This window comes from Crinia signifera, chromosome 7 (genome assembly GCF_055691185.1).
Source record: "Crinia signifera chromosome 7, ASM5569118v1, whole genome shotgun sequence".
Taxonomy (NCBI): Eukaryota; Metazoa; Chordata; class Amphibia; order Anura; family Myobatrachidae; genus Crinia; species Crinia signifera.
This window is the reverse complement of record NC_139223.1, coordinates 60,224,036-60,246,166: the sequence shown is the minus strand read 5'-3', so window position 1 is coordinate 60,246,166 and position 22,131 is coordinate 60,224,036. Positions and strand designations below refer to the sequence as shown.

The 22,131-nt window shown below is 43.8% G+C and overlaps 1 protein-coding gene across 2 annotated transcripts in view; it reads right to left on the bottom strand.

Annotated features, from left to right (window-relative positions):
* Positions 1-22,131, bottom strand: part of LOC146020214 (tectonin beta-propeller repeat-containing protein 1-like) — an 85,697-nt gene that overhangs the window by 33,290 nt on the left and 30,276 nt on the right. For both annotated transcript variants that reach the window (XM_083153171.1, XM_083153170.1), the window contains exons 8-16: positions 20,954-21,055; positions 20,249-20,394; positions 18,761-19,215; positions 17,288-17,433; positions 16,119-16,274; positions 12,907-13,056; positions 9,839-9,996; positions 7,753-7,880; positions 6,577-6,679 (exon numbers count right to left, since the gene is read on the bottom strand). In XM_083153171.1, coding sequence (XP_083009297.1) covers positions 6,577-6,679; positions 7,753-7,880; positions 9,839-9,996; positions 12,907-13,056; positions 16,119-16,274; positions 17,288-17,433; positions 18,761-19,215; positions 20,249-20,394; positions 20,954-21,055 — 1,544 coding nt within the window. The remainder of the gene's footprint in view (positions 1-6,576; positions 6,680-7,752; positions 7,881-9,838; positions 9,997-12,906; positions 13,057-16,118; positions 16,275-17,287; positions 17,434-18,760; positions 19,216-20,248; positions 20,395-20,953; positions 21,056-22,131) is intronic.

Here is a 22,131-nt window from a genome sequence, read left to right as displayed (position 1 = left end):
GTAAATAATCCCGCATTGCATTCAAAGAAATCCAAATGTACATTCACTTGTCAAATATGCATTTCTGGCGCTGGACCTCCCCTATCCATATGTTTGCTTTCATTGCCGCCCCAACCTTTGCTGCACACTTTGTATCAGCCATACTGTATATGCAAGCTGCAAAACACTGACAACTCTAAATGATCTATGTATGACTCTACATTGCCATAGTTGTGTAGTCTTAGTTCCAGAAAATAGATATCAAAAAATCACACAAGACACCCTCCAGAAATGGATTTGTGTTTAACTCTGCATCAGCTCCTTAGTCAGGAAGAACGGCCAGGGAAAGTTATTACTGGACCCAATTTTTAAAACTATTTGGTAAAATAAGGACAAATAGCAAAACTCCACATTGTTATACGGCTCCTTGTAAATTAACTTTGCAGCAGCAGATGTCTGAGGAAGGGAACTGGGGGAACACAAGTGCAGTAAGTACTGTGAATATGTAAGTACAGCAATCTTGTGCACATGTTGATATATTTCAGTCACTGCTGCCACCTAGTTCTCAAAATCTTTTCTGCAACTGTGAAATAAGCTGAAAACCAGCATCACAAAGCAATTGTTATTCTTACTTATATTAATGTAATACTTATCACACCATTAAGAAAGGATGGGGTCTGATACTCCACGTGTCCCATCTAGAGCATTTGTACTGGCCACAATACATACAATACTGTACTTACAATATTACTTCCCATTCTTTAAAACAGGAGTTTCATTTAGTTTGAAGAACTCTACCTGTATTACATTGTATTCTGTAAAGGTCACCTATTGTACAATCTGAATTTGATTGGGATATAAATAATGGATCTCTACAGGGGTGGATCTACCTTGAAACTAATGGAGTTTAAGCTTAAGCTTTCAACCTACAGTATGAGGGACTTGCAAGAATTTTGAAATGTAAGGAAACTATATTTAAGCATGAAGATATCCTGCATCACTGGAGTGACCACCAGGAGAGCTTAAGGCTTTCAGGCACAGGTACAGCGCCTCTGCAACCTGTAGATGTGACAAGCCACCATCTTATCGATGTCTGACAATCCCCAGGAACCAATCTGAAACTGAAAGGCGAATACTGCTCAACCTATGCCCATAATGACATGACAGCGAGAGCCATCATGAATACAAAGTCTACATTGTTATGATGTGGGTCTGTAGCTTGACCAAACATTAATGAAGCTACCGAATCCGATGACTGTTTACTGCCTCACCACCTGCGAGGACCTGCGGCACTGGTGGAGGGGAACCCACAGAGCCACCACAAGGAATTTCCTGGGAAAGAGCGAATGAATGTGGCTTTTGCTGCAGAAAGCATCTGTGCCATCGAGCTTAAATCTTTGCCTCAAGAGGCCCTGATTGAAACGGGTGTGGTATAACACACCGACAGTCGGGATTCCAACAGTCATTAGCCCAACGTCGGAATCCCGACTGCCCGGACTCAAACAGCGGAGGGGGGAGCGCAACAAAGCCCCTTGCGGGCTCGCTGCACTTGTCACGCTGCGGGCACAGTGGCTCGCTGCGCTCGACACCTATTTTATTCTCCCTCTAAGGGGGTCGTGGACCCCCCACTAGGAAGAATACCTGCTGCCCGTGTGTTGGGCTTTTAGCAGTCGGGATTCCAACGTCGGGGTAATGACTGTCGAAATCCCGACTGCCGGTGAGTCCTCCGGCACCCGATTGAAACCTAGCATCCATTACCTCAGGGGTTCTCAAAATATTTTGCTTTGCAGCTCTGTCAGACAATAAAAATTATTACAGGACCCCTGCAAGTTACTGCAGAATGTCCGCCACATGTGTGGTCAACAGAATGCACATGCATGGCAGCCATTGTGGAGGCACAAAAAAGATGTGAGGAATCTGAAGCACCAGACAACTCGACTGATTCTTCTGACTGGGATCACTGACTGAGATATCAGAGAAGTCAGCAGACTGATGGTCAGCAACATGAAGTCGCGACCCCATGCTGAGATAGTTGCGACCTACTTTGGGGTCAGGATCCACAGTTTGAGAACCGCTCTACAGCACTGAACGTGGAAACTGGAGAGCTCAATATTTCTATACAAGAGTGTTGTGACACTCGGCTGTGACAAGATTCAAAGGGGAAAAGGTAAACAGGAGCAGAGAATACAGGTCTGATGACACTAATTACTGGGACTTAGCACCTGGCGGTCTGTTAGAAGTTGGAGGGATTGGCACAGAAACTACAACACTGTGTCACTAATCGCAGCAGTGGGATCTGAATCCTTATGGCCGGATTCAGACCTCATTGCTCATCTGCAAATTTGCAGATGACTGCAAGTAGATAGCCAAACTACAGACAAAGAAAACCTGTCCCATGCAAGTCTGAATTAAGAATGGATTGCTATTCGCTATTCTCTGCAAATCCATACGCAATTCACTCACCACAGATTGATTTCCGCAGTCTGTACAAATGTGTGTAAGTCTGACCCTTTCACAACCGTGCAACAGAATCAGATTGATCGTGGCCGAAGCAGACGTCACAGACCCTCCCTGAAATGACTGGGCATGCCTGCATTTTAATGACACTCCCAGAAAAGGGACCGGTTAACACCAGCAAATTGTGGCTTTCTCTCAGTCAAATTGCGAGGGTATGTTTGATTAGAGACATATGATATTCTTGTGACTATTTGGGCTTGCACATGTGCGCTACGATTCCTACACATGCGTAGTTGTTCCATAATCAACAGAATTGCAAATTCGCATAATGGCGATTAACGCTGAATCGGGTCATAATTTTGCTCAGCCATTCTACCACATGCACACATAACATTTACTTTATGGTGACTTGCGGGCAAGTCCTGGGATCTTTTAGCCCTCTTCACTTCTCTGCTCTGTGCAGATAGAACTGTCTTTAGTAGTGCTGCTAGATGCACAAGACAGCCCTGAGAAGCTCGGCTAACAACGAAATCCCTATCAAGCCTTTGCAGGCATGGTGCTGACCACTGCGCCAGTCCCTTGTCACCGTTGCCCTATGGCAGACCTGCTTGAGAAGGACTGATAACTGGGAGTGTGTTCACTTTTTAGTCTGACCAATAAGGCAATTAGCATGTATGAAGTTCTGTATATCTATACAAATAAATATATCAACTGCCCATACACATCAGTAAGTACTTAACAATTCAATAAGTACACACAATTCAATAAAACAATGGGCAAATAGTGCTCAACATACAATCCCTGACAGCAGGAAGAAGCTCAAATATAACCTGGCTAGAGGAGTGAGGTATACAGGCCCAACTACTCTACAGAGAATATCAAGGTATTTAAAATGGCTGCACAGAGTGTCTCTGCGGGGGGTGAGTGAAAGATACAGCAGGCAGGGAGAAAGCCAACACACGGGAGAGTGGATAACAGGCTGAGCCATCACCACACATAAAATGTCCGCCACCGCACTTTAGCAGTTACCTGTTGCCCGCACATCCCTGGTGGTTTAGTGGGTGGTGCAGACAAACTGAAACCCCCACTGTCACCATCGACGGTGGTCTTCCACACTGGTGGTTTGAAACATTAAGTATCTGGCTCCCAATTAGCTCTTACCGGTCCCCCTGTGGCTGCCAGCTCTGGGAGATGTGTGCTACTGGAGATTCAAGGTGGGAGCCGTTGACCTGGTCGCAGATACTGCCACCAGGGTTGTGAGGGCGTCCTATAGGACGCCTTTCAGTACCCACTCTGTTATAAAAGTAAAAGAACAGTAACAGGGAGCCACCTAAAAGCAGCCACCACAAAATAGTACCTGCTCTTGCTGGCACCAAACTGAAATTGAATTGCTGGGGGTGGGGTATAGTGGAGGAGGAGTCAGAGCATGCTGGGAAAACTGTAGTTATTAGGTGCTCAGACTCGAACCTCAACTAGCTATACCCAGGTCCCTGTGCCCCCTAGGGGATGAAGAACAAATATAAATAAATAAAATGTTGTTTTGACATTTTCATTGTTCATGGTGTTGCAAGTGTACCTCTTGCTGTTAGAAAATAAAAATAAAATATCTAAACTTTAATATACAGTACTATTTATCTTTTACGAAGAAATTGTTCTAGTGAGTCCACTTTCAAAGAACAAGCAGAAACACTTACAGATGCCTTTGAACACTGTCAATATCCTGCACATATCATAAACAAAGCGCTATCAGAAGTTAGTCTGGTTAAAAGAACTGATTTATTGGATAATAAAACAAAGAAAAATCTTTATTTATTTCTAAATATAATGACTCTTGCTCTAAAATCAAGAATATTGTAAAGAAAAACCACAATATACTAAAGGGTGATCGTTGGTTACAAGACATCCTGCCTGAAACTCCAGCTTTTGTGTTTAGAAAAAACATTTCCCTGAAGAACCTACTAGCCCCGAGTTTCCTCAAACCCAGTAAATCTATTAAAGATCAAACCCCAGATCCCTCCATGTGGTTGGGGAAAAAACCTAAAGGCTTTTTTCAATGTTGCCAAACCCGTTGCCTTACTTGTCAATATACAGATAGGAAAACTGCCCAAATTCAGATTGATGGGGGAAAACTTTATGATATCAGGAGTTTTATAAATTGCAACTCTAGCTATGTGATTTATGTTCTCATGTGTGAATGTGGTTTGAAATACGTGGGGAGAACCACACGTCCCCTGAAGCAGAAATTTTTAGAGCACCGGAGAAATATAATTAATAAAGTTTATACGCATAGCGTATCTAAGCATTTTATAGAGAAACAATCCAGCGACCCTGAAAAACTCAAACTGATAGGTGTTGAATTCATCCCCAAAACCATCAGGTGGAGATAGATTCAGAACACTCTGCAAAAGAGAGGTGTTCTGGATGTACCAAATGAACTCAATTTTCCCTAATGGCCTAAATGAGGCAGTAGAACTAAATAGTGTAATTTAAATCCATATATTTTGTCTTTATATATATTTACTTATATTCTTTTATGTATTATTACTATTAATATTATTATTTTCTATATTTTTATTTATATATAAAAAAAGAAAGAAAATGTATTATTTAATATTTTTATTATTTATTACTCTTTATTATATTTATTTTTCTTTATGATATTGTTTATAAATATAAAAGATTGCATTATATGGATTAGATATTAATATTTATTGATTGAATACTAAGAATATCATGGGTCCTCAAACTGCGGCCCTCCAGATGTTGTGGAACTACAAATCCCAGCATGCCTTGCCACAGTTTTAACTCTCCCTTATAGCAAAACTGTGGCAAGGCATGCTGGGATTTGTAGTTCCACAACATCTGGAGGGCCGCAGTTTGAGGACCCATGACTAAGATGATTATAAAGATCTCTTTCTCTTATATGTGCTATATATACATCACTTGTTCCCAATTACTGAGCCAGCAAATTAATTATTTTCAACAGCTTAATGTTGTGCAATTCCATACTTTATCCACAAGATGGCATCTGGTATTTTAACTATGTTTACATCAGACCTGTCACGTGCTCCATCCAATTCAACAAGTGTCCATGACGTATTTTTTGATAGGACACGTGACACTCAGCTGATGTGAACACGTGGGACGGGAGATAGCGGGTCACGTGATGGCCGAACATCCGGTCTCATATGTCAATACCGAGTCCTGGAACGAACGCAACTAACGAGCACAATGTCTCAGCCGGGCCCGTGTTCACATCGCGTGACCGTGCCCGCCCCACGTGCTCATGTGTCTCCATTTCTATTGGTTTCTATGATGAATGTTTACTTGTATCCCTGGTAACTTACCCTCCTATTAGAAGACTGACAGAAGGTCTGACCAATCGTACTCTATGAACCTTTGAACCATTTTATTTTATCTTTTGAGATTGCATTATTTCATGTGTTTATATGAACATTTTATATATGTATCTTTGCCTCCCTGTTCACATATAATCCTCTCCTCGTTTTTATGCATTTTTGTACTTATATTATGAATGATGTATGCCCAGGTGCACTCAGTTCCCTATAATGGGAGGGGTATATAAACCCTCAGAAACTACTCCACAATTATCCCTTGATAAAGCTGCACTTTGATACAGCAAAACGCGTCAGGCAACATTGCACCAGCCACCCACCACCTTACCAACACCTGCCATCGACTACATCTCGGGGATCCAGACCAGCCACTACCGGAGTTTTCCATCTTCAAGCCAAACCGCTTATATGGTGCTTTGAGGCCAATCTCCTCACTACCAATTGTTGGACTCTGCTGCTATGCAATCCTAGAAGGATTAATCCACTTTTGGACTACCTGCGGTAAATATCACCCTATCCCTTATTACAAGGGGACTCTTTCTTTTCCGGAATTAGGCGGCACTTATAGGAATGGACCCTACTTCAGGCAATTAATTCCTTGAGGTGCTGGTGCAATTGTTTATGAATTATTACATTTTTTTAAATTGTTTGTGCACTTTATGTATTAAATGTGATAATATTTTTACATGGTCTAGCGCTACTATTTTTTTGTAAGTACTATTTATCTTCCTGTATGATATCAACACAAATGAGCAGACTGTGTCTTCCATAGTGAAATACATACATGCCGCTATATCCTGTGACGGGATTCCATCGCTGATTTTCATAGATATATACACATTTTGTATCGGTCTGCTGAAACAGGTTATTTGTGCTGCTGTTCATCCCTGGGAATAGTGAAAATAATTCATTTACTTTCTGTGCAGTGGCAAAACTGCATTAAGTCTTCCTACCTACACATGGGATGCTGTCAAAATCCCGTTGGTCGAAATACCGACGCCGGGATCCGGACCGCCACAATCCCGACATATTCTCCCTCTGTGTGTGTCCACGATACCCATAGAGGGAGAATAAATTAGTATGCCGAGCGTAGCGAGCCCGCAAGGGGTTGCGTAGCGCTCTCCCCCCATTGGGATTGTGGCGTTCGAGTTCCTGGCATCGGTATTTCGACCGCCGGGATCCCATACCGGACCCCCACACATCATCATATGAAGCCACTAATCACTGTGACGAATCAGTAGTGTTCTGGTGCATTCTCCATCCATGGAAAATGCAAAGTGTGAGCTTACATCCAGTCATAGGGGGAATTTACTAAGATGGGAGTCCTATTTCAGATGGGATGTTGCTATAGGCAACCAATTAGGCACTATCTATTATCTTCTAGAAGGTGCTAAATAAATAAAAAATAGATTTTGATAGGTTGCCTATAGCAACATCCCATGTGAAATAGAATTCTTAGCTTTTTTTAATACTGTTTAACTGAAACTTTATTAAATGATTTATTATTCTTTTATATCAATATTTAATAGAATAAAATGAATTTAATGCAGAGTGTAAATGTGAAGCATTATGTATGTAGAGCACTGATCAGATCTACCCTTGCTGCTAACCTTCAGATCACTGCGTACCCGAACAATGGCAGGTTTGTTCCAATCTGCTACCAAATAGCAAAGCTTTCAGAGAGTTAAAGTACCAACCAATCAGCGGCTAATTGCGATTTTACAGGTTTTACAATTGGTACATAATCTATCTCCAAGCTCTTGATACATCTCCCCTGAAATTTCCAAAAACCTATTAATTGTCACTGAAAACAGAAGTACAAAATTGTAAAATTTCCTAGACTTATGAAAAATGTTCGGACTGCAGTTCAACATCAAATAAGAGAACTAGAGGTTACCTACCCTTGATCTCTAGTATAAATGTGCAGGTAACATTGCTAAATATAATAGATGATTATTACCTTGCATGTATCCTCCACCATAGCCTCCGGTATAGACCCATGCCGTGTGATCATAGCCGATGCCCCAAACCACACCACAACTGCTGCTTTCCACCAGCCTCAGGTGTCCTCCTATCTGACGCCAAAACCTACATTGAAAGCAGAAGTGATTGTAACTCCATTACTATCTAGGCTCTCCACACAATGCAGGGCAGATGCACATCTATCAGGAATAGGTCTAGAAGATGCCTTGGAGAGCGATTACATGGAGATAAGTGCCAGCCAATCAGCTCCTAACTGCCATGTTACAAGCACTGGGGCAGATGTATTAAGCCTTAACAAGAGATAAATGCAAGGGTGATAAGGAGAGATAAACATCCAGCCAATCACCTGCTAACTGCCATGTTACAGGCTGTGTTTGAAAAAAGTCAGTAAGGAGCTGATTGGCTGAACGTTTATCTCTCTTTATCACCCTTGCATTTATCTCTTGTTAAGGCTTAATACATCTGCCCCTGTGTTTGAAAAATGACAGGAGCTGATTGGTTGAACGTTTATCTCTCTCCGCCTTATCAATCTCCAAGGATCCGTACATGTGCCCCATAGTCTCTAAACCAGGCATGTCCAAACTGTGGCCCTCCAGCTGTTCTGAAACTACACATCTCAGCAATTATTTGCTATTATAATAGCAAATCTGTGGCAAGGCATGATGGGACTTGTAGTTTCACAACAGCTGGAGGGCCATCATTTGGACATGTCTGCCCTAAACCAATGTCACACAATGTAAATATGGTGGAAGCAGGCTGGTTAACCAACAATTAGGCGGATACTGAATGTTCCTACAATAACAGGTTTTTCTCTTTCTGTTGCTGTATATACAATAATATCATGCCCAGTTTCAGAGATACAGGTGGTTTTTTTCAGTGGGAATGAGGACGATGCACTGCAATAAAAGCAATGCATAAAGGATGATCTGATTATAAATAATATTGAGACTGCCCTGTCCGTGAGCTTGGTACAGCACTCAGGTACCAGCTGTATAGAGACATGGGTTCGGCTTGTAGTTGTGCATCCCCACGGATCTGCTTATGACTTGTCTATATGCAGCAGCACATGATATTAAACAAACACTATGACATACCATAAATATCAGGACATGAGAGTATAGGTGCCTGTATGTAAGAGCGTCACATGTCTCCATACAGCTGTGAAAAGCCTTTAAGCATGTTATTCACCAGGCCAAGGTCTGAGATAGATGGTGAGTGAGGAATAAGTACTTGAAAACTACTCTGGTACCAAAAAGGATTATGTAATAATACCATGGCAATTGTGCAGTAAAGACACAGTGGCTGAATTTGCACATTTCAACAAAGGCAAATACACAGTACAGACCGAGTAATATTGACCCCAGCCGAGATCCAACACACCCTTCTGTTGTCTGATGTTGGGTGCAGCAGGGCATCAAATAGTCCTCACCCTTGTACTATAAGACCATTCCTGTAACCGCTTGGGAAATTGTGAGGATCGGGTGTACATAATGGTTGCAAGCTTTCTGTGGAAAGGAATATGAGATGGGTCTAGTGAAGGCATACTTGCCTACCCTCCCGGAATGGATGGGAGGCGCCCGCAAATCTGGTCACCCTCCCGGCCCTCCGGGAAAGTGGGCAAGTCTCCTGCATTGCCCCCCCCCCCGGCAGTTTAGCCCCTCCCCAAACCGCGGACTCGTGAATTACAGCTTTCGACTGTCATAAGGGCGGGGCTTTGTGACGTTAGCCTTGTCCCGCCCCCCTGACTCATAGTATGTGGTCTCCTCTCTTGGCTTCTTTCTGCCGGAGAGTATTGACAACATGTAGGCAAGTATGAGGTCCTCAGCGAGGGACCCTATCTTCTCTTCTGGAATAAGGTAGGTAAGGAACATCGCAATATACAGGCCCCAATCTAGTACAAGGTGGTAGGTGGAACCATGAGCCACTCTCTAACAATAGGGCTACTCCTGTGGAAAGTGGAGTCAAGGTGGAGCAGTTAATCCCACATTGTGAGCAGGGGACATTGATAGCCGTTAAAAACGCTACTCTTACCAGGAGTTCTAGGATTCCACTGGAACACTTACATTTGATCACATGATTTTGTGTTCGTCATGGCCTCCAGATCTAGGGATGGTTCACTCACAAATAGATCTCCTTTACACGTAACTGACCAGATGGCCTGGTGGGATGGAGGACCCTGTATTTTTCGACTTTCGCAGCAGCACATACTCAAAAGGGAGAGCTATAAATGAAAGAAGACAAGACTAATACGACCATTGAAACGTTCAGGGGCATACTCGTATAAGGGTGGTCCGCCAGGATAAGGAAACAGGTTTCCTGAGAAGACATTTATAATCTTGCACGTGGTATACAGTGCTGCTGGTAGAGCCACGTGGGTGATTCTGCCATGGCACCAAAGCTTTTGGATTTCATTTTTACCATTTATTTAGTCCTATGAAATCAAATAAGCGTGTGACCTTAGAGGAGACATAGGTAAGATGCTTAGCGCAGAGGTGGACACTGTATAGAGAATATACATCAGGAGAGGCCAAGTGTTTTTGAGCACCCTAGAGGGAATCCTTACTGCACATGCATGGAAAGTAGAATGCCCAAACCTTTAATTGCCTATTTTTGCACTTGGGAATCTGTGATAAATTGCAGCAGAGCAAGATCTGATGCACCAGACCCTTTGTTGGATGCAACTCATTTTCCCCATTCAGGTACAGTAAATGGTCGCAAAATGTGTCGCATAAGAGCCATGTGTTTTATTTTAGGGAATTTTACATTATGCAAAATTGTAATAGTACAAGTGGGGACTTAGGAAATCTGATACATAGAAACAAATGTGGTGGCGCTCACAGCAACCAATAAGACTAACCATCATATTTCTAGTGCAGGTTAGAATAGGTAATGAAACACCTGATTGGTTGCCATGAGCAGCAGGCCCACCTTTCTCCTACCAGTAGTTGTCATTATTATCCCCAACTGTATCATGTAGTGTTTCCCTGCTACAAGCTTCCCAAGTGCTGGGAACACAACCAAGACCAGTTTCCATGTTCCCATGCACACATGGATTATACAGCAGCAGGTAACAGAAATACACAAATTACATGTTTTATATAGAAAAGGCAACACTTTGGGATGAAGCAACACCCTGCACTCAATAGGGTGATTCTGGTTGGCTTGCAAACTCCTTTTTTAATGGACAAAAGTATGCTGCACTGCAGGTGGGGCTGATGTAACATGTGCAGAGAGTTAAATTAGGGTGGGGTGTGTTGAAACTAAAATCTAAATTGCAGTGTAAATATAATGCAGGCAATATTTACCCTGCACAGAAACAAAATAACTCACACAAATCTAACTTTCTCTGCACATGTTACATCTGCCCCACCTGCAGTGAACATGGTTTTGCCCATTTTCCAAACAAATTTGTACTGCGATCAGATCTGAATAAAGGTCTTAGTGTGCACACAATCGTGAAATGCGCACTCCCGCTGGTTGGGGATTGGTCCTCTAATCTGACATGCTGCACGTCAGATCAGTTGGGATTGGGAGCAGATTACATGTGCTTTTAAGCACATGCAATCTGTCGTTCGATTGGGGGGTGGAGAAGCGCTGGCTTCCCCCCCTTCCGCTGCGCTGTCCCCAGAGCGGCTGCTTACCCCATCGGTGGTGACTGGGTCTGGGGCTGGGTCCCCTGGTAGCGTAGGTCTTGATGGCTGGGTCCCCTGGTGGAGCAGTGGCCGTGGTGGCTGGGGCTTGATCCGGGGCTGGGTCCCCTGGCAGGGGCGGCGACCATGGTGGCTGGGGCTGGGTCCCCTGGCGGAGCGGCGGCCGTGGTGATTGGGGCTGGATCTGGGGCTGGGTCCCCTGGTGGTGGGGGCTGGGTCTCTGCTGGCGGCGGCAGTGGAGACCAACATTTTTTTAGTAGCCTTGTGGGGGACCCCCACTCATTGTGTTCCCTGTATTTTGGGAACCAGGGCCGGTTCAAGAGCCCGTTGCTGGTCCCTAAAATACAGGTGACCCCCACTCACTTTGTCCCCCATATTTTGGGAACCAGGGCCAGCTCAAGAGCTCGGTGCTGGTCAGTAAAATACGGGGGACCCCCGCTCATTGTGTTCCCTGTATTTTGGGAACCAGGACCGGTTCAAGAGCCCGTTGCTGGTCCCTAAAATACAGGTGACCCCCACTCACTTTGTCACCCATATTTTGGGAACCAGGGCCAGCTCAAGAGCCCTGTGCTGGTCAGTAAAATACGGGGGACCCCCACTCATTTTGTTACCTGTATTTTAGGAACCAGGGCCGGATCAAGAGCCCGTTGCTGGTCCCTTAAATATGGGGGACCCCCCATTCACTTTGTCCTCTGTATTTTGGGAACCAGGGCCAGCTCAAAAGCCCGGTGCTGTTCCCCAAAATACAGGGAACCCCCCAGTACGCCAGCCCATTTCAATCAACACAATCATGCAGCAGATGGATTGTATGATGGATTGTGAGTCCATTGTGTGTCCACAAACCACCAAGGACTGCTGGGGAGTTGAAGGGAAATTGGACACAATCATGATTGTAAGACCGATCTTTCTGATGTATGGCCACCTTTACTTACATCTGCCCCACCTGCAGTGCAGCATGGTTTTGTACAACCAGAATCACCCCAATGTCCCAAACATAAAAGCAGTGCCGAATGTACTTCATAGATAACTACACAATGTAAGCACTCTCCAATGTGATCCACACACAACTACCCAATGACAATAGTGTACAATATTATCTACACATTACAGCCCAAATATGGCCAAGTACTGTACACAATGATGGCAGTCCCAATGTACTCCATAGACAACTACCCAATTACAGTAGTTTCCTTTCTGTTGACAAGGGAGATCTGGTCATTAATGCTGGTATAGTTGGTGACATTGAAATTTAAGAAGGAAGGGGGGGCTCTAGGTTGGAGTTATTAAGGTCAAGTGAGAATACCTTTTACCAAGCACTATACACATTATCAATTAAACAAGTTTTGTTATTCCTGCTGCTATCATTGTTGGCTATGCACCATATATCGACTGCATTCATTGTAGGCCTATGCTACAGAACTATACATACACATAATGCAGGTCATCATGTGACTGTGGTCTCCCTCGTCAGGCTTCCTTACCCAGTCGTGCATCTCTTGCTCAGTGGCAGCAGCAAGGCGAATCGGCCACCTCTGCTTTGTCTTCTCCGCAGTATAAATAGCGAATGTGTGTTTAGCATCATTTAGAACTGGCACCAATATAGTGACTTCATTAATGAACAAGTGTATGTACTGAGGAAGAAAAAACACAGGAGATTCATACTATGTAATACACACTGAACTAATGGGGCCCACACATGTAGCGATTTCAGGCCATTTTCTGAGTGTTGTTACTTAATTTAACTATATTGCTGTGTGTGGGGGCAATAGCGATGTGCAGCCCCGTGCATTGCTGCTATCTCCCTGCAATTAATATCCAGCATGCTGGATAATTCTAGTTAATTGCGGGGGTCAGGGACAGTGTTCTCTCGGAGAACACTGGCAGTTATAGATCCCTCAGCGGCAACACAGCGCTGTGCAGTGCTGTGTGCTGTACAATCTAGCATCACTCAAATCGATCATCTCCACACATCTCTACGTGAGTAGGCCCCATAAGATGCTACTCACTTTGAAAACAAAATGGTTAAGGATGCAAAATAATCTGAGCATGTAAAAACCGACACATACTGTATTGATAAGCTATTACTTTAGCTGAGTATTTGGTATCTTAAAGATGTATGTATTTGTCTTGTGATTGAGAAAAAATATGACATTTTAATAATACATTACAGCAGAGGTTCCCAAACGCGGTTCTCGGGCACTCCAACGGTCCAGTTTTTAAGTATATCCATGTTTGGCCATTGGTGACATAATTAGTACCTCAGTCAATTTGCGTTAACCACCTGTGTAGAGCCATGGACATACTTAATACCCGGACTGTTAGGAAGCCTTAAGCACTGAGGGGTAGATGTATGAATCAGTGATAAGGGGAAGAGAAGTAAATTTACCCCTAAGTTGCATTTATAAAATAGACCCCTATGGTCTAAAACGCTTCAACTGAAAATACAAAACAGTCCAAAAATATATACATGTCCTCTACCCCTTGACGTCTACCATGATGATGCAGCAGATTCTTTCTCATAGAAACACAGAGAGCGAGATGCACTAAGCCTTGAAAAGTGATCAAATGGAGAGTGATAAACCAACAACCAATCAGCTCCTACCTGCCATTTTTCAAACCCAGCCTGTGACATAGCAGTTAGAAGCTGATTGGCTGGTGGTTTATCACTCGCTATTTTATCACTTTTCAAGCTTAGTACATCTGGCCCATAATGAGATAAGAATGCTTGGTCCATCTAGTCGGCCATCTTTCACCTATTGGTAACCTCAGCCCTGCTTGATCCTTAGGTGTTTTTTAGCCTATTGTCAAATCTGACTCTGACCTTAATTGAGCTGACACAAATATTATGGTATGGTATATGTATGTTTGTATGTGTGATTTTAACCTCTATAATTTCACTGCCGTCTCCCACGATATATTTCAGGGGAGTTTTATAGTATAAATAAATGTTTTTGTCTAATGCACTCCCAATAAACAGTCCTTTTTTCTCTTGTGGATACAATGTCTAACTTTTGACTGTTGGGAACTGCACCCCCCATTAACCAATTTTTAAATTTGGGGAATTGATCTTGGGATTGTATAAAAATAAATATTTCTTGTGTGCAGGCATACCTCCCGCTCCGTCACGGAGCAACTCCTTTATGGCATATTCGTGGCAAGAACACCTCAGATTATGTGATGAAAACTGATGTGACTAATCTCAATAGGAGTGAGGCCATACATTTTCTACACCACAAAAATAGGTTACAAGGGACTTAGCGCCTTATTCTAGTTGACTCTTTCTGCCAAAATCCTTCTTAGATGGACAAAACCATGTGTACTGCAGGTGGGGTAGATGTAACTTGTGCAGAGAGAATTAGATTTGGGTGGGGTTTTACTTCAAAGTGAGATCTATATTGCAGTGTAAAAATAAAGCAGCCAGTATTTACCCTGCACAGAAACAAAATAACTCACCCAAATCTAATTCTCTCTGCACATTTTACATCTGCCCCCCCCCCCCCTGCAGTGCACATGGTTTTGTCCATCTAAAATGGATTTTGTCATAAAGAGTGAACTAGAATAAGGCCCATAGTGACCAGACTGTGGCATGTGACTTTTGCCCTTATTCTGGTCCGTTCTCATGGACTAGGGCATGGATGGTGGACGTATGCGCAGGGTCATTTCTGTGCATGTGCATACGCTGGGCGCGTGTGTCCACGGCGAACAGATTGTTTGCCGGGCGCACCCACCCAAGTGTGTTGGTGGGGAGCGTCGGACAGGTAAATTTGCATATGGGAATACCCAGCTGGGCGTACTCATGCTAATGGGCCAATGACATGGGTGGGGGGGGGGGAGCTGACATCACCGGATGTCAGCTGCCCGCCCACTTCCCTAAGATTGCGCTGAACTGGTCCGCGACCATCGAATGATGTGGGTGTTCCCCTGCAGGCTGCGAATGGATGTTTATGTAAAACATCCATTCGCAGGCAGGGCTTGTGAACACATGCTGCGAATGGCTACCGTCCAGGCCACCATTCACAAGGCAGGGTTTGGCGCACTCGCAAGGCTGTGAATTCGCAGCCTTGCGAATCAACCAAAATAACCCCCTTTTGTGCAGGTAGAACATAACCTCTCTACATTAAGGTACAGTGTATATGATAATTGATCCCGCCCCGTTCAAAATTACACATTGAGGTTAACGTATGAACAGATCTGGAGATTTCAAACAGATCTTTTGCACCAAGGCTAGGGCTGTGGTGAATGTGTGCTGGTAAGGGCGCCTCTCACAAGCAGATGTATATGAGTGTGGTATAGCTGCATAGAATACAAAACAAAAACTGGATCTGCGTGCTTCTCTGAATTAGGCCCTTTATGTGTAAAATGAAATAATACTCTACTCTATGATTTGCTTTATTATATATATACTACATTATAGCATGTCACACTGTAACTATAATATTCTTTAGGCAGAAAAGCTAATGCAGTATTATTTTTAAAAATAATTTCCAGTGTATCAAAGTGACAGACCGACATAACATTCCACTGGCGGGTGGACGTGCTTGAATCAGGAGCACCACTTGAGTTACTCCTTGGGCACCACCTAATGCCCGCCGGTGCACAAAACACTTGAATCCTCCCTACAGAGGTGAGGTGCAGCGTCAGCCTTTTATTCTATAGTATACGCAATCATTATTGTTCTAGGTCTGCCAGGTACCTTCTTTTCCTCATAGTGTGTGTAGTAAATAAAGAAGATGCTGTCTCTGGAGCCGTCAGATGCTGTCATTTGCTCAAGGGCCACACGGACATCAATCCACTTGTAGGGTTTACAGTCTCTCCACCACTGCAAAGATCCTGTTTTAACCCACACGGACTGGAACACATTGAGAAAGCCATACAGTGATTGAAAGCAATACAGGCCGATGTCCGCTTAGATCACAGAGGACAGAATAGAAATATATGGGAGAAGTGGATGATAAATAGACATATCTGGTACAGACATTGGGGTGTATTTACTAACACGGGAGTTCTAGTTCAGATGGGATGTTGCTATGGGCCACTAATAGGATTCTATTATGTTATAGAAAGTGCTTAATAAATTTAGTAGATTCTGATTGGTTACTCATAGCAACACCCCATTTGAAATTGAACTCCCATCTTAATAAATAAACCACATTCTATTGGTTTCCTCCTCCCAGTGCTTGTAAAGTTCCCCATTGCAGATGATGTAGGACAGGAGTAGCCAACTCCAGTCCTCGAGAGCTACCAACAGTTAATGTTTACCAGGTCTCCTCACAGAATCACAAGTGAAGTAATTAGCCCCACCTGTGTATCTTTTAATATGTGTCTGTGAGTAATGAGTGCACCTGTGTACAAGCGAGGTGAGCTGGAAAACGTGAACTGTTGGTACAGTGGCGTAACTAATAATTCTGGTCAGTGTAGGGGAGCCGGGGAACGCGGAGGGGAGCCGGGGTGCTGTGCGGCGGCAGGGGGGGTTTACTTCCTGCCGCATCCAACTGTGTGTGCGCCTGGTCCCGGTTCTCCCGGCTGCTGCTGCTAGTACTGAGAAGTGACGCTTGGAAAATGGCTGCCCCCATACAGCAGACGAAAAACTGTCTGCAGTATGGGGGCAGCCATTTTCCGAGTGTCTCTTTTTGTATTAGCAGCGCTGCAGCAGTAGCCGGGAGAGCTGGGACCCGGCACAGGCGCTGGCAGCAGAACTTGGCAGTGAGTAACTAATAATAGTCCTGCAGCCCCCCCCCCCCCCCACACCCCCTCAGCGCCTCCCCGCCACTGCGGGGGCTGCGGGACTATAGTTACGCCACTTTGTTGGTAGCTCTTGAGGACTGGAGTTGGCTACCCCTGATGTTTCGGATAATCCGGTACCTGCTCTATGGCCTGTTCGTAGTGCCGGAAGCTGTCCACCTCTCTCTTGGAACGCTCCCCAAACTGCTCCAGTATCTGCTTCCTCCAGAATGCTGTTTGGGCCGGAGTGATAGACAGCGACATGGACTGCATGCTGGATATCAAACCTGGCTCACCAGGAGAAAGGCAATGAGAGGTAGGGGACGTTACAGGATTTTAAACTCTGGACATCAAGCTAAGGCTTAAACTCTACTGATGTTGTGTAAAAGTTACAATGCCCCACGTATAGCTGCGCAAACTGATCAGAGGGATAGAACGGCTTTACCTCTGGCTCTTATTACACACAGTATCAGTCCACTTTCTTGGGTGTTTGCTGATTGAAAGAAATAGCTTCCCACAAGCCAGCATAATGTAACCCAATACTAAATGGGGGGAGTGATATTATACCGGCTTGTACCGGCGGATATAGCACTTCCTGCTATGCCTCTATGTGTATCACCCAGAACAGGCTGGGACAGGGGCATCAAAAGGAGCCCATCCTTGTGATGTGGTAAATGTGGTGCCAGGGCCGCTGCACATGTGCGGTCAGGTAGACCAACATGCACAGCAGCCATTTCTGGGTGCGGGTTCTTGGGGAACCTTGATGGAATTACATCCCGAAAGTTGTAGCCAATAGACTACAACGGGCTACCACAATATCAAAATATTGCAGTAGCTGCAAGGGGGCCAACACCAGGAATGCTTTGCAACCCTGATATTGGTAAATAGGGCAGCATTGCATTCCTCATAGAAACGTATGGGTAATGCGGCTGTGGAAATAAAGTATATTCGGGGACATAACCTCAGATATTGATTGATAAATAGGCCCCAAAAACATGACAGGAGAGCCGAGTATGGTATAGAAGAAGTATGACGGGCAGAAAAATAATGGTAGTCTACTGACTTGTGCACTCTGTCAGCGGACTTTGGGCCCAATTCAGATCTGCTTAATAGGCAGTATATATTCGCTACCCAGCGAGCAGGTAAACGCCGGCCCGCCAAACGCACACTTCCCCCGCCGAGCAAATAACCGTACTAGCATGCAGCCGCTCGGAGGAAAAAGCATTCGATGGTCTCACTCCATCTAATGATTTCTCCAGCCTTTGCTTTGAAAAGTAAGTCTATTTTCACTTTTCAGATGGCTGCTTTCCCCCCATGAGGACGCATGGGCACGCCTGCGTTTGTAGGGTTATGCCCACATATCTATATACGCCCATAAAATGCTGAACGGTCCCATGTGTCCACCTCTTGCCTGCCCCAGCGAGTATATAAGTCGCCCAAGGCATTCGCTCCATCAGTTTGACCATGCTCAAACCCCCACCATCGGCCGGGGGAACAAATGAATCGCCCACCTTAAAAACCATTGTGTTTTACATCATTTTCCAAATATTAAATATAGAGAAATACAAATGAAACAAAAGTAGACTTGAAAGGCCTTCAAAAAGATATTAGTACCTGTTTCCCGAGAAAACCACTTGAGAGGGCTTTGAGAATCTACCAGGCAGCCCTCCCCGGACACCCAGGTCCATAATGGATACATATTACTTCCAAATGTCTCCTCTGCACCTGTTGGGAATGTCTCCAGTATGGATAGGCTGGCACTTTCCTCTGGGACTTGGAGTGAATTAATATGTGCCTCCACCAGATCAATGCTGCTCCACTGGGGAGCTCTGGTCATGCCGGAGATTGTAGGCGCCTCAGCAGTGTCCTGGCTAGTTACTTGTTGGGGGTCATGAGTAAGATCTGCACTTGGATTTTCAGTCTCCCCATCACACTTTGGACCAGTTACTGCTTTTGTTTCTGATGTGGTGAGAAACAGCTCCGGCACCTGCTCAGCTTCGGAGTCTATGTCTGATTGGATGGTCGAATCAGACTGATCTTTTACTTCATCCCCGAAGAAGCAGCCAGCGCTAAAATAACCAAGAACAAACCACATCTAATGTTGTCTAATATACTATGTGAGGCTGTTGTTATGGAGAACAGTTATAGCGCACGATTGCTAGAGGGCATGGGGCCTAATGCAGAGTGGGAAAAATAAGTGAAAATTCAGAAAGGGAAAGCAAATTTTGCTGGGACACTGATCTGTTTCAAACTTTCTGGATATGGAGAGAGGGGGCTGTGAAGACAGAGATGTGATGGGCTTTTAACTAGAATTAGAATAACTAGAATATTATTTCCTTGCATCAAGGGTTAGTGGTGTCATTGGGTATGGGTCATTGGATTGACCAACATTAAGTCGATCGATGGAGGTCCACATGAAATAGGTTGACATGCCCATGGTCGACATGGTTGGAAAGTCAATATAAGCATTAGGTCGACAATGGCTAGTTCGACAGTCAAAAGGTCAACATGGGTTTTTCACTTTTTTTTGTCACAAATGTCGACACAGTCAAAGTGTACCGTGTCCCCACGCATGCACGGTGCCTCCCTACGCTCCACACACTATTATATTCTCCCTCCACACCTTAGTGGATGGTAGGGCATGAAATACCGCATGTTGGCACATGTCAGCTCAAAAAAAAGAGTGAAAAACCCATGTCGATCTAATACTTGTGTCGACATTCCAACCATGTCGACATATTTCATGTGTCAACCTCAGCCATGTTGAGTGGTCAACCCAATGCATGTCGACCTTAGTTGTGTCAACCAAACGACCGTATATCGGTGTCATTACAACTGCTCTCACCCATTTCTAAATAGTAAATGACCAATAGGGAACAGGATTCATTATTTAAAATTCATGGGATATCACAGAGTTACAATACAATGCACAAGTAGATGTATCCAGCCAAGCCCCCTTCCCCTCATAGAACCTACACTCCTCCATGAGTCCAGCCTACTGTACTGAGGGGTGACGGCAATGCCCATGATCAGGAAGCTGAATTTAAAGTACTGCAAGAAGTTCTCCTTTCAGGTGTTTAAATGCAACAAAACTGTCATTACCTCGCAACGCTGGAGACACTTCCACAGTTTGACCTCTCATTTTCTTGAGGCACCACGATGGCTTTCCATAATTTTCCACTGAGTTCACTTGGGGTGACACCCTGCCGAAAATAAACTGCTCTGTCCTCATATCCAATTCCCCAGACCTGTGTGAGATTCAAGATCATAACTGCAGCATAAGTACAACTTTAAAATTCATTTACTGTTACTATTTGGGGAATAGAGAACTTACACTGGACCTAGGATCTCACAGAGTCTCATCCCGGTGAGATGGAATGAAACATATTTTCTTTTTTTCCAAAATATTTTTATTGAGCCTCAATAAAACAAAATAATAGTACAGTACATCCAACAACGGATGATGACATACAAGTAATGACAATGAGGTTCAAGAACCATTTTCAACATTTTCCTTAACAAATTCACTAAATGAGTAAGGGAGAGAACCATCTCCCAATATAGCCGAGAAAATATAAATATATATAACTCTATCGATGATTTACGATAAATGGGTATGAGAGAATCTCTCTAAACATGTAACCCGACCTGAGTATTTAATCAATATAGTGATCAAAATAAGTAAAATAAAATAAAATAAGGAAAATAAAAAACATATTTTGTTTTAAACTAAGAAAAAAACAACCAGTCAGGTAACTTTTGGAACAGAATAGATTTATTGATCGATCTGTACATGTATAAAATTACCTGGTCATTCAGTCCCACGCTCAGCATCGACATTTCTCCCACCATTTCAATCCAACTAGTGCCGCATGGGTTGTGGGAGTTTACCCCTCTCCTAAACCACACCTGGACAGCAAACAATACAGAGACAGATCTATTACCATTTACCAAAAAAGGACTGATTGATGCATAATTCTACTGAAAGAAAGGTTTGATGACTACATAGAAACTAAGGGGTTGTAAGACCCAGAGCTTCTGATTGTGTGTTCTAATAATAGGGCTAATAAAATCATTTCCCTTTTAAATTTGAGCCATAAACACAATCAGAAGCATTAGGTTTTACAATCCAACTCAAAGATCATTGTGACAATTTAGGGCATTATTCTTGTTCACTCTCAGAGGCAAACTCCTTCTCAAATGGACAAAACCATGTGCACTGCAGGTGGGGCAGATGTAACATGTGCAGAGAGAATTATATTTGGGTGACTTATACTGTTTCTGTGCAGGGAAAATACGGACTGCATTATTTTTACACTGCAATATAGATCTCACTTTGAAGTAAAACCCCACCCAAATCTAACTCTCTCTGCACAAGTAATATTTGGCTCACTTGCAGTACACATGATTTTGTCCATTTGAGAAGGAATTTGCCTCTGAGAGTGAACCAGAATAAGGGCCTTAGTGCCTGATTCACTAATCAGTAATGCAGTTTCCCAATTATCGGGAAACTGCGCATGCAGAGGACCCGTTTTGCACATGTGCAGAAGGGATCCTGTAATCACAGCTAAGAAATGCGAATGCCTCTGCCTGCGTTTCACGGTAGGGGGCGTGCCATCTTAGTTTCCTGGGCATGGTAAGGCCAAGGACTCCATTGCATACAAAGTTTCCTTGGCTTCGCAATGTCTCATGCTACAACATACTTACTCAGGCTTGTAGTTGCAGATAAACATTGCTAGACCGATGGTCACGGTGTTCATCTAGATTGCTAAATCATATATCCTAAACTAAATATAGTATAAATGGCACTATATTGGAAACTACTGAGGAAGAGAGGGATCTACAGTAGGTGTCACTATTTCAGGGGACTTAAAGGCAGGAAAGCAATGTAGCAAAGCAATGAAGAAGGCAAGTCAGATGCTTGGTTGCATAGGGAGAGGTATCAGCAGTAGAAAGAAAGAAGTAATAATGCCACTGTATAAGTC